This window comes from Nycticebus coucang, chromosome 19 (assembly GCF_027406575.1).
Source record: "Nycticebus coucang isolate mNycCou1 chromosome 19, mNycCou1.pri, whole genome shotgun sequence".
Taxonomy (NCBI): Eukaryota; Metazoa; Chordata; class Mammalia; order Primates; family Lorisidae; genus Nycticebus; species Nycticebus coucang.
The window spans coordinates 52,999,329-53,013,729 of record NC_069798.1 but is presented as its reverse complement, the minus strand read 5'-3'; the positions used below and the strand labels follow the sequence as shown (position 1 = coordinate 53,013,729).

General features: G+C 41.6%; 1 protein-coding gene across 4 annotated transcripts in view; it reads right to left on the bottom strand.

Moving 5' to 3' along the window:
• The window catches only part of WDR7 (WD repeat domain 7), a 401,067-nt gene that overhangs the window by 90,952 nt on the left and 295,714 nt on the right, over positions 1 to 14,401 (bottom strand). For all 4 annotated transcript variants that reach the window (XM_053571628.1, XM_053571626.1, XM_053571629.1 and 1 more), the window contains one exon: positions 7,244 to 7,430. In XM_053571628.1, the coding sequence (XP_053427603.1) occupies positions 7,244 to 7,430 (187 nt within the window). The remainder of the gene's footprint in view (positions 1 to 7,243; positions 7,431 to 14,401) is intronic.

The window sequence follows — 14,401 nt, the reverse complement described above, 5'->3', positions numbered from 1 at the left end:
AGAAGGATCATACTATCAGAGGTTTGAAATTAAAGGGGTGTCCGCCTGATTTTGGAACCTGTATGTAAACAAAGAACTCACTCTTTTCATCTGATCTTGCTTATCTGGCTGTTATGCCGATAATTTGTAATACTGACTTACAGATTGGGTCTTTGGTTATAGTCTTTATTTAAAAAAAAATAGGACATGACAGACTCTCTATTTCACTCAGCTTTTCAGTACACACACCCAATATGAAATACTAGAGATGATAGATATAAATAAAAAATATGAATAGAAAACTACTTCACTCAGGCTGAGCTCACCCTTACATGACTGCTCATTAATCCTGTTTTGAGGCTTCCTCCATTGCAGTGAAAGCATTTTAAAAGTTACATGTAAGAACATTTCAGTTAAATGTCACCATCTAAAACTGTCAAATTTCATCACTTGCCAAATTAAGGAATACTGTAAAGAAATATTCAGAGGGAAAACACTTAAAATTTCATCAAATAGCCTCAAATCTTGGTCAATATTAATGGGGTATTGAAAACAATCACTTTCATAAACAAAGAAGACTAAAATTATTTTCATAATGCACACTTAATTATATAACACCTGGGATTTCCAACTTCCCCCTTCCTGGTTAAGGGAGTGTGTTAATATCTAGTCTCGATTTAATAGGAATCTTCCATTCCTCTCCGTCATGTTGTACCTTAATTTCAGAACTCGTAGGTGGCACTAATTTCCTAAACTCAAACGTGGCAATTCCTCCTCCACGTGTCTATCTTTTAGACCCATTTCCTACATGCTGCGCACATTTGCCATGAATAAAAATCCTATGCTAATAGGATTTAGTAATAAAATCAGTAAGTAAATTCCTTAGATGATGAATTTTCCATCAAAACTAAATTTTATGGTAATAGGGAAAACAGTTTAAATATAGAATAAAATATATAAATATAAATATATAGAATAATATATATAAAATAGTTTAAATATAGAATCCTGAAGTATCTTCATGTGTTCCTTTCTTTACTCCCCAACCCCAAATTTAAGAAATGTGGTTCAGATTTGAGAGAAAATGTTAATTTTTCCCCCCGACTTTATATAGTTCAAAATGAATCTAACGTATGGCTTGCTGTATATTATGAAAGTACGTGTGGTTTCCGGTGACCATACGTTTCTCTTTGAAAATCTGGAAGGCTGTGACTATCCCAGAACAGCAGGAGGCGCTCTCTAGTTCACTCCTGTCCTTGAGCTGTGGTGGAGTTGCCTCCTTCAGAGTAAAGCCTCTGCAACATGATCGAAGCAAACGGAATGGAAGGCACAGACCAGCACAAAGATAGATATGAGTGTAGCTTAAGAGAACAAGGATGTTTCTGCTCCTTAAAATTAATATAGTGGGATTTTCTACTGTTTTGAACATTTCAAAAATCAATATGTACATGACTATGCTGATCTAACACAGTTATGAAATTATGAAAAAGATAATATTACATGTTTCCAGTTGTCTTGTTAATTTTTTTAAATCTCCCCTGGAGAGTGCTTCACAGGTGTTCCTGTTGCTCTTACAATTAGCCAGGGATGGTTCAGTCTGTGATTTCGATTGAGTTCAGCCTCAATTTTCTATTCAACAGCTGATTCTGAATGAGCAGCCTATCCTTATTCATTTAAAACTTGCCTCACCTAAGATTTCACCTGTGGATAATTTACCTTAAAATCATATGGCACAAGAGCTGCAAAATAGAAATCAGAAAACCTGATCGTCTCAGCTCTTACAGTGTTCCTGTGACTTTAGACTGGTGGTTTAATCTCTCTACAGTTTATTTTTACTTAATAGCATATTGAGGACACTGGATCAGATGCTGCTGATGAGATTTTCATCTCTAAAATTCCATGACTTTATTAAACATTTCTTGCGTGCAAATCATGTGCCAGGTGTTATGAATAAATACAAAAACATATAATGTACAGCACAAGTCCTCAAGGAATTTGCTGATGTGTCACAAGGCTTTTAAATTATATAAGGTACACTATCCTCAACGAAATGATTTATTAAATATTTTAAAGATCTGAGAGTACACTGAAAATTCTGAGTTGCTCGATTTATGCCCTTTTAATATGTGGTTTTAATTCTAGGGGTGTTAAGATTTTGAAGGCAAAATAGCAGCATTAGGGATTCTGGCTGTTGGAGTCAGCTAGACCTGGATTTGAAGCCTATTTTTTTTCTGCTGTTACCATGGACAAGAGACAGTGTCTCTCTCATACTTTTTCTCATGGGCAAAAGGAGAATACTAATGCCTGTTTCTTCTTTTTTATTATGTAAATGGTGATTTATTTTTTTAATTATCCTAATATACCAACTCAAATGATAGCTTTTATTCTATTGAGGTTTGCTTTTTGCCTAATGCCTATTACTGGAGCTTTCTCTGTAACAAGATGAGGACATTTGTGATATGTGTAGCACAGACACTCATGGATAGCAAGTACTGAACGGGAGGACAGCAGCCCACATCTCCGTGTCCCCTGCATTCTGCAAAGTATATAAATGCTAAAAGCAAAGAAAAAGCTTAGCATAACAAGATTGTTGTGAAATAAAAGGTACACCAATCTTTTTTCTGTCCCTAATTCTATTCCCCAGAGATAACTGGGAAAGATACGTTGAAGTTTTAGATGGGATAATCCCAGTGTAAATTCTGCAAGCAATTAATAAATAAAATTAATTAAAACTAGTATTTACTTCCATTCACCACATCTTTTAAGGGACTATTCCACCTGTTTTGGGCATGTTGCCCTGTCCTACCTCTGTTCTTTTGTAAGCCTGTGCTCCTCCCCTCATAATCATTCCGAAGAAAGAATCAACTGAAATTCTTCTTTCCCTGGGCTGCCCAGTGTGATTCACCTCACTGGAAACGCCAGGCCTTTTACACCCTGCTTACTCGTGTCATGGTTATCTTCCTGCAGATCTTATTTTTTCCTACAAGACTGCAGTGCCTGCAAACAGGATCTTGGTTTGGTTCGACTTTGTCATTATGGATAATACCCCACGTTGCTTTTTTCACATAACAGTTACTCAATAAATGCCTGCTGAATAAATATGATTTAAGATTTGGTAAAATATCTGAAAACGCTGGGAAACAACTTGATATTTTGATTTCAAAGATGTAAAATTGCAAGTCATCTTTCTAAAATCAAGGTGTAACCAATTCTGGAGAAACACACTATTAATCTTGAGGCATATATGTGTTTTAGGAGACCTTTGAGGAGACAGCTCGCACAGCCAGGAGAGAGGCAGCAAGGGATTCTGCTATGATGTGTGATCTCCAGAACCAGGAGGGGCGTCTGAGCTAATTGCCCCTCCACCAAACCCCTGTCCTCATAACCTTGCAAGAACGGAAATGAAGTAGGAAACACTGCCTATGCATTCCCTTTTCCAATAAACGTGAACTGAAATTTTGAAAAACATGAGCCTAACATAAAAGCTTCTTCATAAAGCAAGCTTAACAGCACAGACAGGGGCAAGGCAGTGGAGCACCGCGACTGTGTGCACAATAAATCAGGCACAAAAGGGGCACCCCAGCAGGGCAGTGAGGGTAAGACACACACTTGACCCCCTGCACACATGGCTGCGCCACTCCCCCACCCTAGGCCTCTGCAGCCTGTACCAAGCGTGTCATGGATGTAACAGGCCATTTTCAATCTAAATCTTGTTAGAGATGAATAAGCAAACATTTTCTTGCTTATTATGCAATTTATCATGATGAAAATTGCATTGGACTCCTCAAGGCTACATGCTGATCCATTCATTTATTCAGAGCTGTGTACACAGAGTCATACTAATCTTCATGACAGAAAAGGATGTAATAGCAAGATTTAAATGACTTACTGAAGACTAGTTGTATCTGTGGACACAGACCACATAGATAAAACACACGTGTATCTTTAGTTTACAGATATCAGCTTAATGTAAATTTATTTTGAAACAAAACATTAAATACTAAACTTAAAATAGAAACCTATCACTTCTTCTTCCAGGCAACAAAACAGAGTGCATACGGATCAAATCGTGTTTAGGTCAAATATGAAAATAAGTCTCAAAGTAAGTTAAAGCAAAATTTTAGACAATCAAAAAATGCTAAAAGCTTCTCAAGATAAACCAGGAGAGCCACAGGAACAGAAGGCAGCGTTGTTGACTGTTTGGAGGGCATAGGTGCCAGCTGCAGCCGACAAGAAGGCCAAGGGTGACTATATGCTCCAGGACTTTGCACAAAGGCCAGCTGTCTTATATGACTGGTGCAAACTCATGAGTTCACATTCCCTTCTAACCCTTCAGTTCAATTAGGAAACTTCAGGACTCCTATATCCAGAAACTAAACTGGCTACCAATATGCCAAACTGCTCATTCTAGAAAATGAGCAGCCCTCGATCTGCTGAACAGAAGGACCTTAACGATGGCATCACAGGTAACACCATTACCTAACACCATTACGACAGCAACACAGGCAACAGCCACTTAATCTCGTAATATGTGCTAACCATTCTTCTAAGGTGAGCACTTTTCAAATATAAACTCATTTAACATTAAACTTATGAGACAGGCACTTAATTATCTCCAAATTGTAGATGCAGAGAGGTGAAGTAATTTGCTGGAGGGAAGACAGCTAGAGAGACAGAGGTGAAGTTTAGGACCATGGTGGCATGATAGGAGGCAGTGGGGGAGGCAACTGCCTTCCCTTGAAATGAATACCTGCCTTCCACCAATCAATCTTGGGACCTGGGCTGGGAATGCCCAATTTGTAGAGAAGGCCATACCACTGCACTCTAGCCTTCTCTGGTCTCTATTCCTGAGCACACAGCAATCAGCAGGAAGACTATGGGGGCCCACAGAACACGGGACGAAGGGAACTCTCAGGGGTGGAAAAAACAACCATGGCTCAGCACCTGTGGCTCAAGCGGCTAAGATGCCAGCCACATACATCTGAGATCGCGGGTTCAAATTGTTGTTTGGCCCCGGCCCGCCAAACAACAACGATGGCTGCAACCAAAACATAGCCGGGCATTGTGGCGGGTGCCTGTAGTCCGAGCTACGTGGGAGGCGGAGGCAGGAAAATCGCTTGAGCCCAGGTTTGAGCTTGAGGTTGCTGTGAGCTGTGATGCCACAGCACCCTACCCAGGGCAACAGCTTGAAGCTCTGTCTCAAAATAAAAAAAAATTTAAAAAAGCAACCATGGAGAAAAGGGTAAGAACTTGAGTTTTTTTAAAAGGTTAACAATGACAAGAATGAAATGCCCTTCATTGAGAAAAATCAAAGTGGTGGTAACATTTTCATTTAAGGGGGCATCACAGGACAGTTCAAGAATTCCTACCATTTTACACCCACTAGGATGACTCTATCAAAACAAAGAAAGAGGGCGGCGCCTGTGGCTCAGTCGGTAAGGCGCAGGCCCCATATACCGAGGGTGGCAGGTTCAAACCCGGCCCCAGCTGAACTGCAACCAAAAAAAAAAATAGGCGGGCGCCTGTAGTCCCAGCTACTCGGGAAGCTGAGGCAAGAGAATCGCTTAAGCCCAGGAGTTGAAGGTTGCTGTGAACTGTGTGATGCTATGGCCCTCTACCGAGGGCCATAAAGTGAGACTCTGTCCCTACAAAAAAAAAAAAACAAAGAAAGAGAGAAAAAAAGATAAAACAAGTGTTGGGAAGGATATAAGAAAATGGAACTCTTGTACACAGCTGGTGGGAATATCAATGGGATAGCCGCTGTGGATAGTTTACGGTTCTTCGGTAAATTAAACACAGAATCAGGATATGACCCAGTAATTCTACTCTTCGATTCTTCTACCCAAAGAAATGTAAATGTTCAAACAAATACCTATACACGAATGTTCAGAGAAGCTTTGTTCACAGTAGCCCGAAGGCTGAAACAAGTCAAATGTTCACCAACAGATAAACAGACTGGCAATCTGTGACACAGCCACGCGGAGTGGAGCGCAGGCAGTGGGGTGAAGCTCTGATATACACTACAGAATGGTTTAACTTGGCAAAATTTATGGGAGGGAAAGAAGCCAATCACAAAACAGTCACATGTTGGATGATTCCATTTCTACGAATATTCCAGAATAGGCAAATTTATAAAGACACAAAGCAGATTTGGGGTTGCCAGGGGCTGGTGGGAGGGAACGGAAGGGACTGCGTCCTGGGTGTGGGGTTTCTATTCCAGGTGACCACTCTGGAGCTAGATAGTGGTAACGGTCATACAACATTGTGAAAGTATTTAGTGCCACAGATGGTTATAATGGTAAAGTTCATGTTATGTTTTTTATACTCCCCTCCCACCAAAAAAGAACTCTTCCAGAAACCAGGAGTGTGAGTTCTCAAGCCAATACTAATCTCTACCTCCACCACCAGCCAGCTGGTCACCACGTTTCTTTTCTTCTCACTGCACTTTAGCAACTCCCTCATTTCACCTTCCTCCTGCATTACCCCTCACCTTTGCTTGCCTAATCACTATTGGTCTTTAACTATGTGCAAATGAAATCTCAGTAGTGTTGATTTAAAAATCATTATAAGACTAGATGTGGTGGTTTACACCTGTAATCTTAGAACTCTCAGAGGCTGAGGTGGGTGGACTGTTTGAATTCAGGAGTTCAAGACTAGCCTGAATAAGAGCCAGACTCCATCTCTACTACTAATAAAAAAACTAGCCGGGTGCGTGGTGGGCACCTGTAGTCCCAGCAACTTAGGAGGGTGAGGCAAGAGGATCTCGAGTCCAAAAGTTTGAGGCTGCTGTGAGCTATGACATCGCAGCACTATACCCACTATACCTGTGAGACTCTGTCTCAGAAAATTAAAAAGTAAATAAAAATTATGAGTGCAGATAAATAATTTCCTACCTTGGCCATGTAGTCTATCAGTAAAACATTTTTGGTTAAGTATCATGTATATATATCATTTTCCTTATAAACAACATGATTGTACTATTTATATTATTAGCTAGTAATATCCCAAGGTACAATAAATACAATTTGAAAACTACATCACAGATCTTTCACTGGTTAAGTGTTAAACCTCAATTGTGTTAAAATTATAGAAACATACTTCCCTTTCATGGACCATACCTAAAATATAATATACTGAGATGCTTGTCTACTAAAACTACACAAAATATAGAGAGTAAATGTTGATATCACTGGGGGGGTGGGCGGGGAAGGAACATCCACAAGCAAAAAACAAGAAATAAAATTAACTAGAATTCAGCACATACTTGGCAAGTTGTTTCTCAGCATCAGCACAAAGTTCCAGAAGCCCCATCAGAACGGCAGACACGTCCATGTAAGGCTCCCAAACTGTGAAACCTCGTCCGATCAGATCAATGGCTGTTCTTCTGATTGTGCTGTGTGCGGGAAGTTTGGGGCTTGGCGGCTGCAGCAGCAGAAATGTCAGCGCCTTGCCTAAAATTACAAAATAAAACACAGAGCAATTAAGTAATTTTACCTCTGTGATGTTTTCATTGAGGCATACTTTAGAACATAAACTGTTTTGGCTTTCCTTGTAACTGAATAAGGTTTTGAACCTCAACTATAAAAGATCTAGAGTTTATAGTTTGCTCAGCCATATTCTTTTAAGAGAAAAGTTAGACTATAACATTTTATACCATCCAGGAGTGCCCAATCTTTTTCTTTATTGCACATGGGAAGAAGAAGAGTTGCCTTGGGCCACACATTAAACACACGAACACTAATGAACACACTCATGAGCAAAATAAAGGTCTGTGCATTTGACACAGTATGCATGCCCCAGATAAGCAAACAGTCCTCACGTCACAGGTTGGACATCCCAGCTAGAATAAAGCAATCACATAATAATTAGATACAAAAAAGTATATACAATTTAAAACATTATCAGTGATCCTAAATTCCAAGCAATGTTTTTCTCTACCCAGCATTTTGCAAAATGGAGATGGTTTCAAGTAATGATCACTATACTTCTTAACCTTTCTTCCGCATCTAGCGCAGTTTATATGTGAAACACTTCCCAACACTAACACCTCTTATTACAGGTAATCCTGGGATGAAGGACGGAGAAGGTACAACAAGTAGCTTGAAAAGGTCTCTGGCCCTAAGAATCCATTTCCCTCCCCGTTCTGGTGTGTGCAATGACACAGCACAAGGATGTCAAGGGCGTGGTGGGTTCTTCATACTAGTTAGTTAAACAAATGAAATAGTAGCTCACTGTTATTTTTAAATCTGATGAAATGGTCTAGATTTTGATTACTGTTTATTCCTTACTGTTAAAGATGATGCTGATAGTTTGCATACTGAAGCCTAATAGCATTACTTCATAAAACCCCTTCTATTTCAAAAGGTATTTTGACATTCAAAAAACAAAAACACTAGGGATTATGGAAAGCACATTGTAATTGAAAGATGGGTGGCCTTTTTTGTTTGTTTTTTGGGAAGACAAGAAACATGTCTTATAGTTTATAAATCAGGAGGCAGGCTGAGGAAGGTGCTCACCACGGAGCCTCAGTCTCCCTGTCTGTAAAGTGGCTATGTAACAACAGCACCGTGCTCTCTCACGATGAACCTGTGCCTGCCAAGTGCACTGCCAAGTGCCCAGCGTCGGGTAGGGCTCAGCACATGACAGGCAGCGCTTGTTAGGAAGAACCAGTTAAACCTACCTGTTTCCCAGATTAAGAACATGCCATATACTGGGCGGCGCCTGTGGCTCAAGGAGTAGGGCGCCGGTCTCATATGCCGGAGGTGGCGGGTTCAAACCCAGCCCCAGCCAAAAAACCAAAAAGAAAAAAAAGAACATGCCATATAAATTTTAATGTAGTATGTCCAACCAATACAAGCATGTAATCATTCTATCGTTATAGCCAATTGTTAAATGAGAATGGATTGAAACAGAGATAAAGAGAAGGGAAGGGCCTTGTGAAGCAATTATAATCTGTGAAGGCGTTCTGTAAATCAGAGCTGCTGCATTTCTCCTCGGTCCTAGAACACTATAGGAATCTGTCGAAAGTCATCTGTCCTTTTCTTAGAAAACTACATACCCACCAAATTCTGTGAAAAAAGTTTATGGAGTCCACAGACCTTGGGTTAACAACTCCTATGCTAGGCTTGGCACCTGTGGCTCAAGCGGCTAAGGCACCAGCCACATACACTTGAGCTGGCGGGTTCGAATCCAGCACAGGCCTGCCAAACAACATTAATGGATGCAACCAAAAAATAGCTGGGCGTTGTGATGGGCGCCGGTAGTCCCAGCTACTTGGGAGGCAGAGGCAGGAGAATCGGGTGAGCCCAAGAGTTGGAGGTTGCTGTAAGCTGTGATGCCACAGCACTCTACCCAGGGTGACAGCTTGAGGCTCTGTCTCAAAAAAAAAAAAAAACAACTCCTATGTTAAGCTAAAAAGAGGTATCCTTGAGAAAACACTCCAAATTCAACCATAGCTGTGTATTTGTAAATTTTGCTTTCATATTTAACCATGTCTATATAATGTGCAAACTTCATGTTTTGCTTTTGGATAGAAAAAATAATAAACTCATTTTTTAAAAAAAGTGATCCATAGTTTTATATTTTCTGCCAGGACTTACACGTTCCTTATCCCATGATATTTTAAAATCTGAACATTTCTGTACATTTCCATTCTATTTTCCTTGGCAAGTCTGTCAGTTCCTTGAGGGTAGGAGCTGCGTTTTATGTAACTTTGCATCTTTCAAACCACCAAGCACTGAGCTTTGCCCTCATTTATCTACCTAAAAGGGAAAACAGATCTGCCTTTACTAAATGTGCATTTCTAACTCATCTCTCTTCTCTAGTTTTTCAGGATGATACTTTAAAATGTCTAGAAAAATCTACAACTTTCCTTTTTATTTTTTACTTCCAAGAAGTTGTAAAAGCTATAGTGAAACTCCAACTGCTATTCTCTGCAGATACCCTGGAACATCAGCAGCAACGGTTTCCAGTCTCAGCCCTGAGGCTCCCTGGAGGTGTGTCCTCGGTGAGTAATGCTGCAGAGGGGAAGTGAAGTTTCCTAAGCACAATGTTTTACAGCATTCCAATCACCATTTTCCTTAACTGCACACCACCCTTCCTATATTCATTACTAGGGAAATTGCTGACTTTTAAGGGCCTCTGAGGTGGGGACTCTAGAGGTGGCTTCCTTTGCACTCTGATAACTTTTTCCTGGGAGCAAAAACAAACAGTAAGTGGCTGACTTCTTGATATTTTCCATCACTGTTCTCACAAAGTGGGAAGGAAAGCGCTGGAGATATGATCACTTGCCCTATGATGAAACAATAGAATCGGGAGAATCAGCGAGGGTTCTCCACAAGACTCTGGGCCCTACATCGGCCCCCATAGCATGGCTGCTCCTCTGCCAAGTGTGACCCCAGCCTCACAGCGAGGCTGAGCAGCTCAGCAGGAAATACAGGGTCCCTACAGCACTGCTACCCCTTCTCGTAAATCATTTCCCATTTCACTCAATGATCTCACAAGTGAAATTCCCCCTATGGGGTCTCTCCTTTAGTTCAAATAACAGTCTCCAGTAGCACAGAGATCCCTACAGCCTGGCAGGGCCGTTTTGGCAGTCCTGGCAGGCCATGTGTGGGGCATCAAAAGAAGAGAGAAAAGGGTCCACTTCACACATATTTTAAATCTACTAGCAAGAGTATGATTTTTCCCCCCAACAAGTTGTTTTGGAATTATGAAAATAATACAAATGTTAAAATTCCACATTTGCCTCAAAGAACTTATTTCAAACAAAATATCTAAATAACACAAGTTGAAAAGAATTTGAGTGAGCCAGTCTAGCGCCCACGCCCAGAGTGGGACCCTGGGGAGTTTGTCCTCATAGCTGGACCAGCCCTTTGGAGAGGCAAAGGACTCCTGCCTGACAGGTCATGGGAAGCATTCCAGAGAATTCATTAAGAATTTGGAGATTGGGGAGGCCTGGCCGCGTGGAGTAGACTATGGAACAGCTGGTGGTTGTATGCTCCCTTGAAGCAAGCACAACAAATATGATTACCAATGCAAATAGTTTAGACTACTGCAAAGGAGACTCCTGTCCATAAGGAGAGTAAAGGACAGAAATTTAGCAAGTAACCTGGTGGATCAGAGCTGCATCAAGAGAGAAGGTTGAAGAACGCACATCCACCCTGCTGAGGTGAGCTGTGACCCCAAGGATACAAACAAAAGGTACAAAATCCATCACCAAGTGGATGGGAGCCCCTCCCCCATGAGAACGGCTCAGAGTGCCCCACAAACAAACGAGCAGAGTTCAAAGGTTCTCCCACTACACTCCACAGGAGAGACCCTCTAAAAACTGAACCTACATACCCCACTAGGGTGCCACGGCGTTCTCCTGCCAGCCATAAAACTGTATAAAACTGTATATATTCTCTAACTGCAATTCTGAGCTCCCAGCACTCCCCACCACTCTCACTCTGAGGTCTGGAGGCCTGTCCCCCTGGAGTGAAGATTCTTGGGTGATTTCTCGAGGGGTGTAAACATGACCTGGACTGCAGCTGGTCAGTGCTGGCTCTGCGACACGGGAGTGAGGAGAGGACGGTCGGCTGAGAGGAAACCACGCTGAGCAGCGGTGCCCCGAGGTGCAGAGCAGCAGCCGTTTTTGGCAACAATAGGGCTTTACCCCCAGATATTCTGAAGCCACACCTCCTGTCTCCCTGGGCAACCAGAGACCAGGTATCTTCTCAGGTAGCAACAACCGTGGAACAGATCTGGGATGGAAACGAAGGCCCCATGAGTAAAGGGTTTGCCTGAAGCGGTACCTGCCTGGGTGGAGCGCAGGGACTAGAAAACGCAAGCGCAGAACCGGGAAATTCCCAGGGCAGGGTTGAACCAGAGGACCGATTTACTGAACCTAAGACACACCCAGACCTCAGGGGATCGTCAGCCTATAGACAAAGGAAGGCAGGAGGCTAGAACAGACAGCTAACTGAATACAAACCTGCAGGAGCAAAGACAGGGCCTGAGGCGCAGGCTCTGGGAACTCAAAACAGCTTCTCTTCTGCAGGGGAATTTAGCAAGGACAGAAACAAATTCCCACAAAGTTGTTCTGCTCTATCACTAACATCAATTAGGGGCGGGGCTGGAACTGAGTGAACACCGCCAGCCTCCATCAAGTGCCCAAGGTTGTCAGGCCTCACCTCTCCCTGCTGGATAGAAGCAGAGAGCACTGGCCTGGGTGAGCAAATATACATTTCCTTATAATTCAGGCAGGTGCAAACCCCTGGAGTATCTGCTCATTGGAGGCAATTGGGTCACGGTCCTGCGGAGCTATCAGTGACTGGGTGTGACAGAAGAGCAAGGTGGGGAAGGAGGCATCAACCTTCCCAGACTAATTCTATTTGATGGGTGGGTCCCCCAGAGCACTGGAGCAAGTCATATTTGAATTGTCAGCAGACCCCTGCGATCCAGTTGCCAGAGACCTTTTAAACTCTCCCACCTGAGACAGGTGCTGACTGAGACAATTGATTTGGACCTTTAGAACTGAGCCCATTGCCTGGGAACTATCCAAGTGGTGCCCTCAGTGTGTGGTTGTAGGAAGGTTTGATTTTCCTTTTCCAATTATTGCCTGTGGGGAGTGGGGTAACTTAATTGCTAGTATTTCTCAACAGCTGAGACTTCAACCCAGAGTAACTGTTTCAATAGGGTAGGACAGAGACCAGCTGAAAACAAGACAGAACCACTTAGCCCCACCACACCAAACAGGGCCCTAGTATCTCAGGTTGTAGCACTGTATGGGTCCTTGACAAAGCTCCAGGGGAAAAGTCAAACAGTGTAAAATAATCATGGGGCAGAATCAGTGGAAAAACTCTGGTAACATGAATAACCAGAATAAATCAAACCCCCCACCACCACCAAGGAAAGATATAGCACATGTAACTGAAGATCCCATTCATAAACAGCTGGCCTAGACGTCACAAATCGAATTCAGAATTTGGATTGCAAACAAGATTAATAGAATGGAGGAAAATTTGGAATTAGAAATTCGAGGAGCAATTCAAAAGTTGGAATTAGAAATTCGAGAAGAAACTCAAAAGTTGTCTCAAGAATTTAACGAATTTAAAGACAAAATCACCAAAGATTTTGACGCACTGAAGCAAGAATTGGCAGCTCTCAAAGATCTGAAAAATACAGTAGAAGCCCTCAGTAACAGAGTGGAGCAAGCAGAAGAAAGGATTTCTGACATTGAAGACAAAGCTTTTGAATGCTCCCAAACTCTCAAAGAGGAAGAGAAATGGAGATTAAAAAAAGATCATTGTCTTAGAGACCTCTGGGATAATTCAAAGGAGGCTAATATCCGCCTCATTGGAATCCCTGAAAGCGATGAAGTGGCCTCACAAGGCACAGAGACCCTTCTCCAAGAAACTATCAAAGAGGACTTTCCAGACATGCCGAGAGATTCTGAAATTCAGATAGCAGACAGTTCCAGAACTCAAGCACGACTCAACCTGAATAAGATATCCCCCAGGCATATCATAATTAACTTCACTAAAGTTAATATGGAGGAGAAAATTCTGAAAGCAGCCAGACATAAGAAATCCATTACCTACAAAGGGAAGAATATTAGAATGACTGCAGATCTCTCTGCTGAAACTCTTCAAGCCAGAAGAGGGTGGTCATCGACTTTTAATCTCCTAAAGTAAAATAACTTTCAACCCCGGATCCTGTATCCAGCTAAACTGAGTTTCATTTATGATGGAGAAATTAAATAGTTTAATTACATTCATATGTTGAAGAAATATGCCATAACCAAACCAGCTCTTCAAGATATTCTCAGACCTATCCTCCATAATGACCAGCCCAATCCTCTACCACAAAAGTAAACTCACTCAGAAACTTTTGATCAAACTCCAACTTCCACAGTGCCAAAAGGATTAAAGATGTCCACTGGACCTTTGAAAAACTCGATACCCAAATTTTTACCAGACTTATCAATATTCTCCATTAATGTGAATGGCCTGAACTGTCTTCTTTAGAGGACAGGTTAGCTGACTGGATACAAAAACTCAGGCCAGATGTTTGCTGCACACAAGAGTCACATCTTACCTTAAAAATAAATACAGACTCAGGGTGAAAGGATGCTCGTCCATATTTCAGGCAAATGGTAATCAGAAAAAAGCAGGTGTTCTAATTCTATTTGCAGACACAATAGGCATTAAAACAACAAAAGTAAGGAAGTATAAGAATGGTCACTTCATATTTGTTAAGGATAATACTCAATATCATAAGATTTCAATTATAAATATTTATGCACCCAACCAGAATGCACCTCAATTTATAAGAGAAACTCTAACAGACATGAGCAACTTGATTTCCTCCAGCTCCATAATGGTCAGAGATTTCAATACTCCTTTGGCAGTGTTAGATAGATCCTCCAATAAGAACCTGA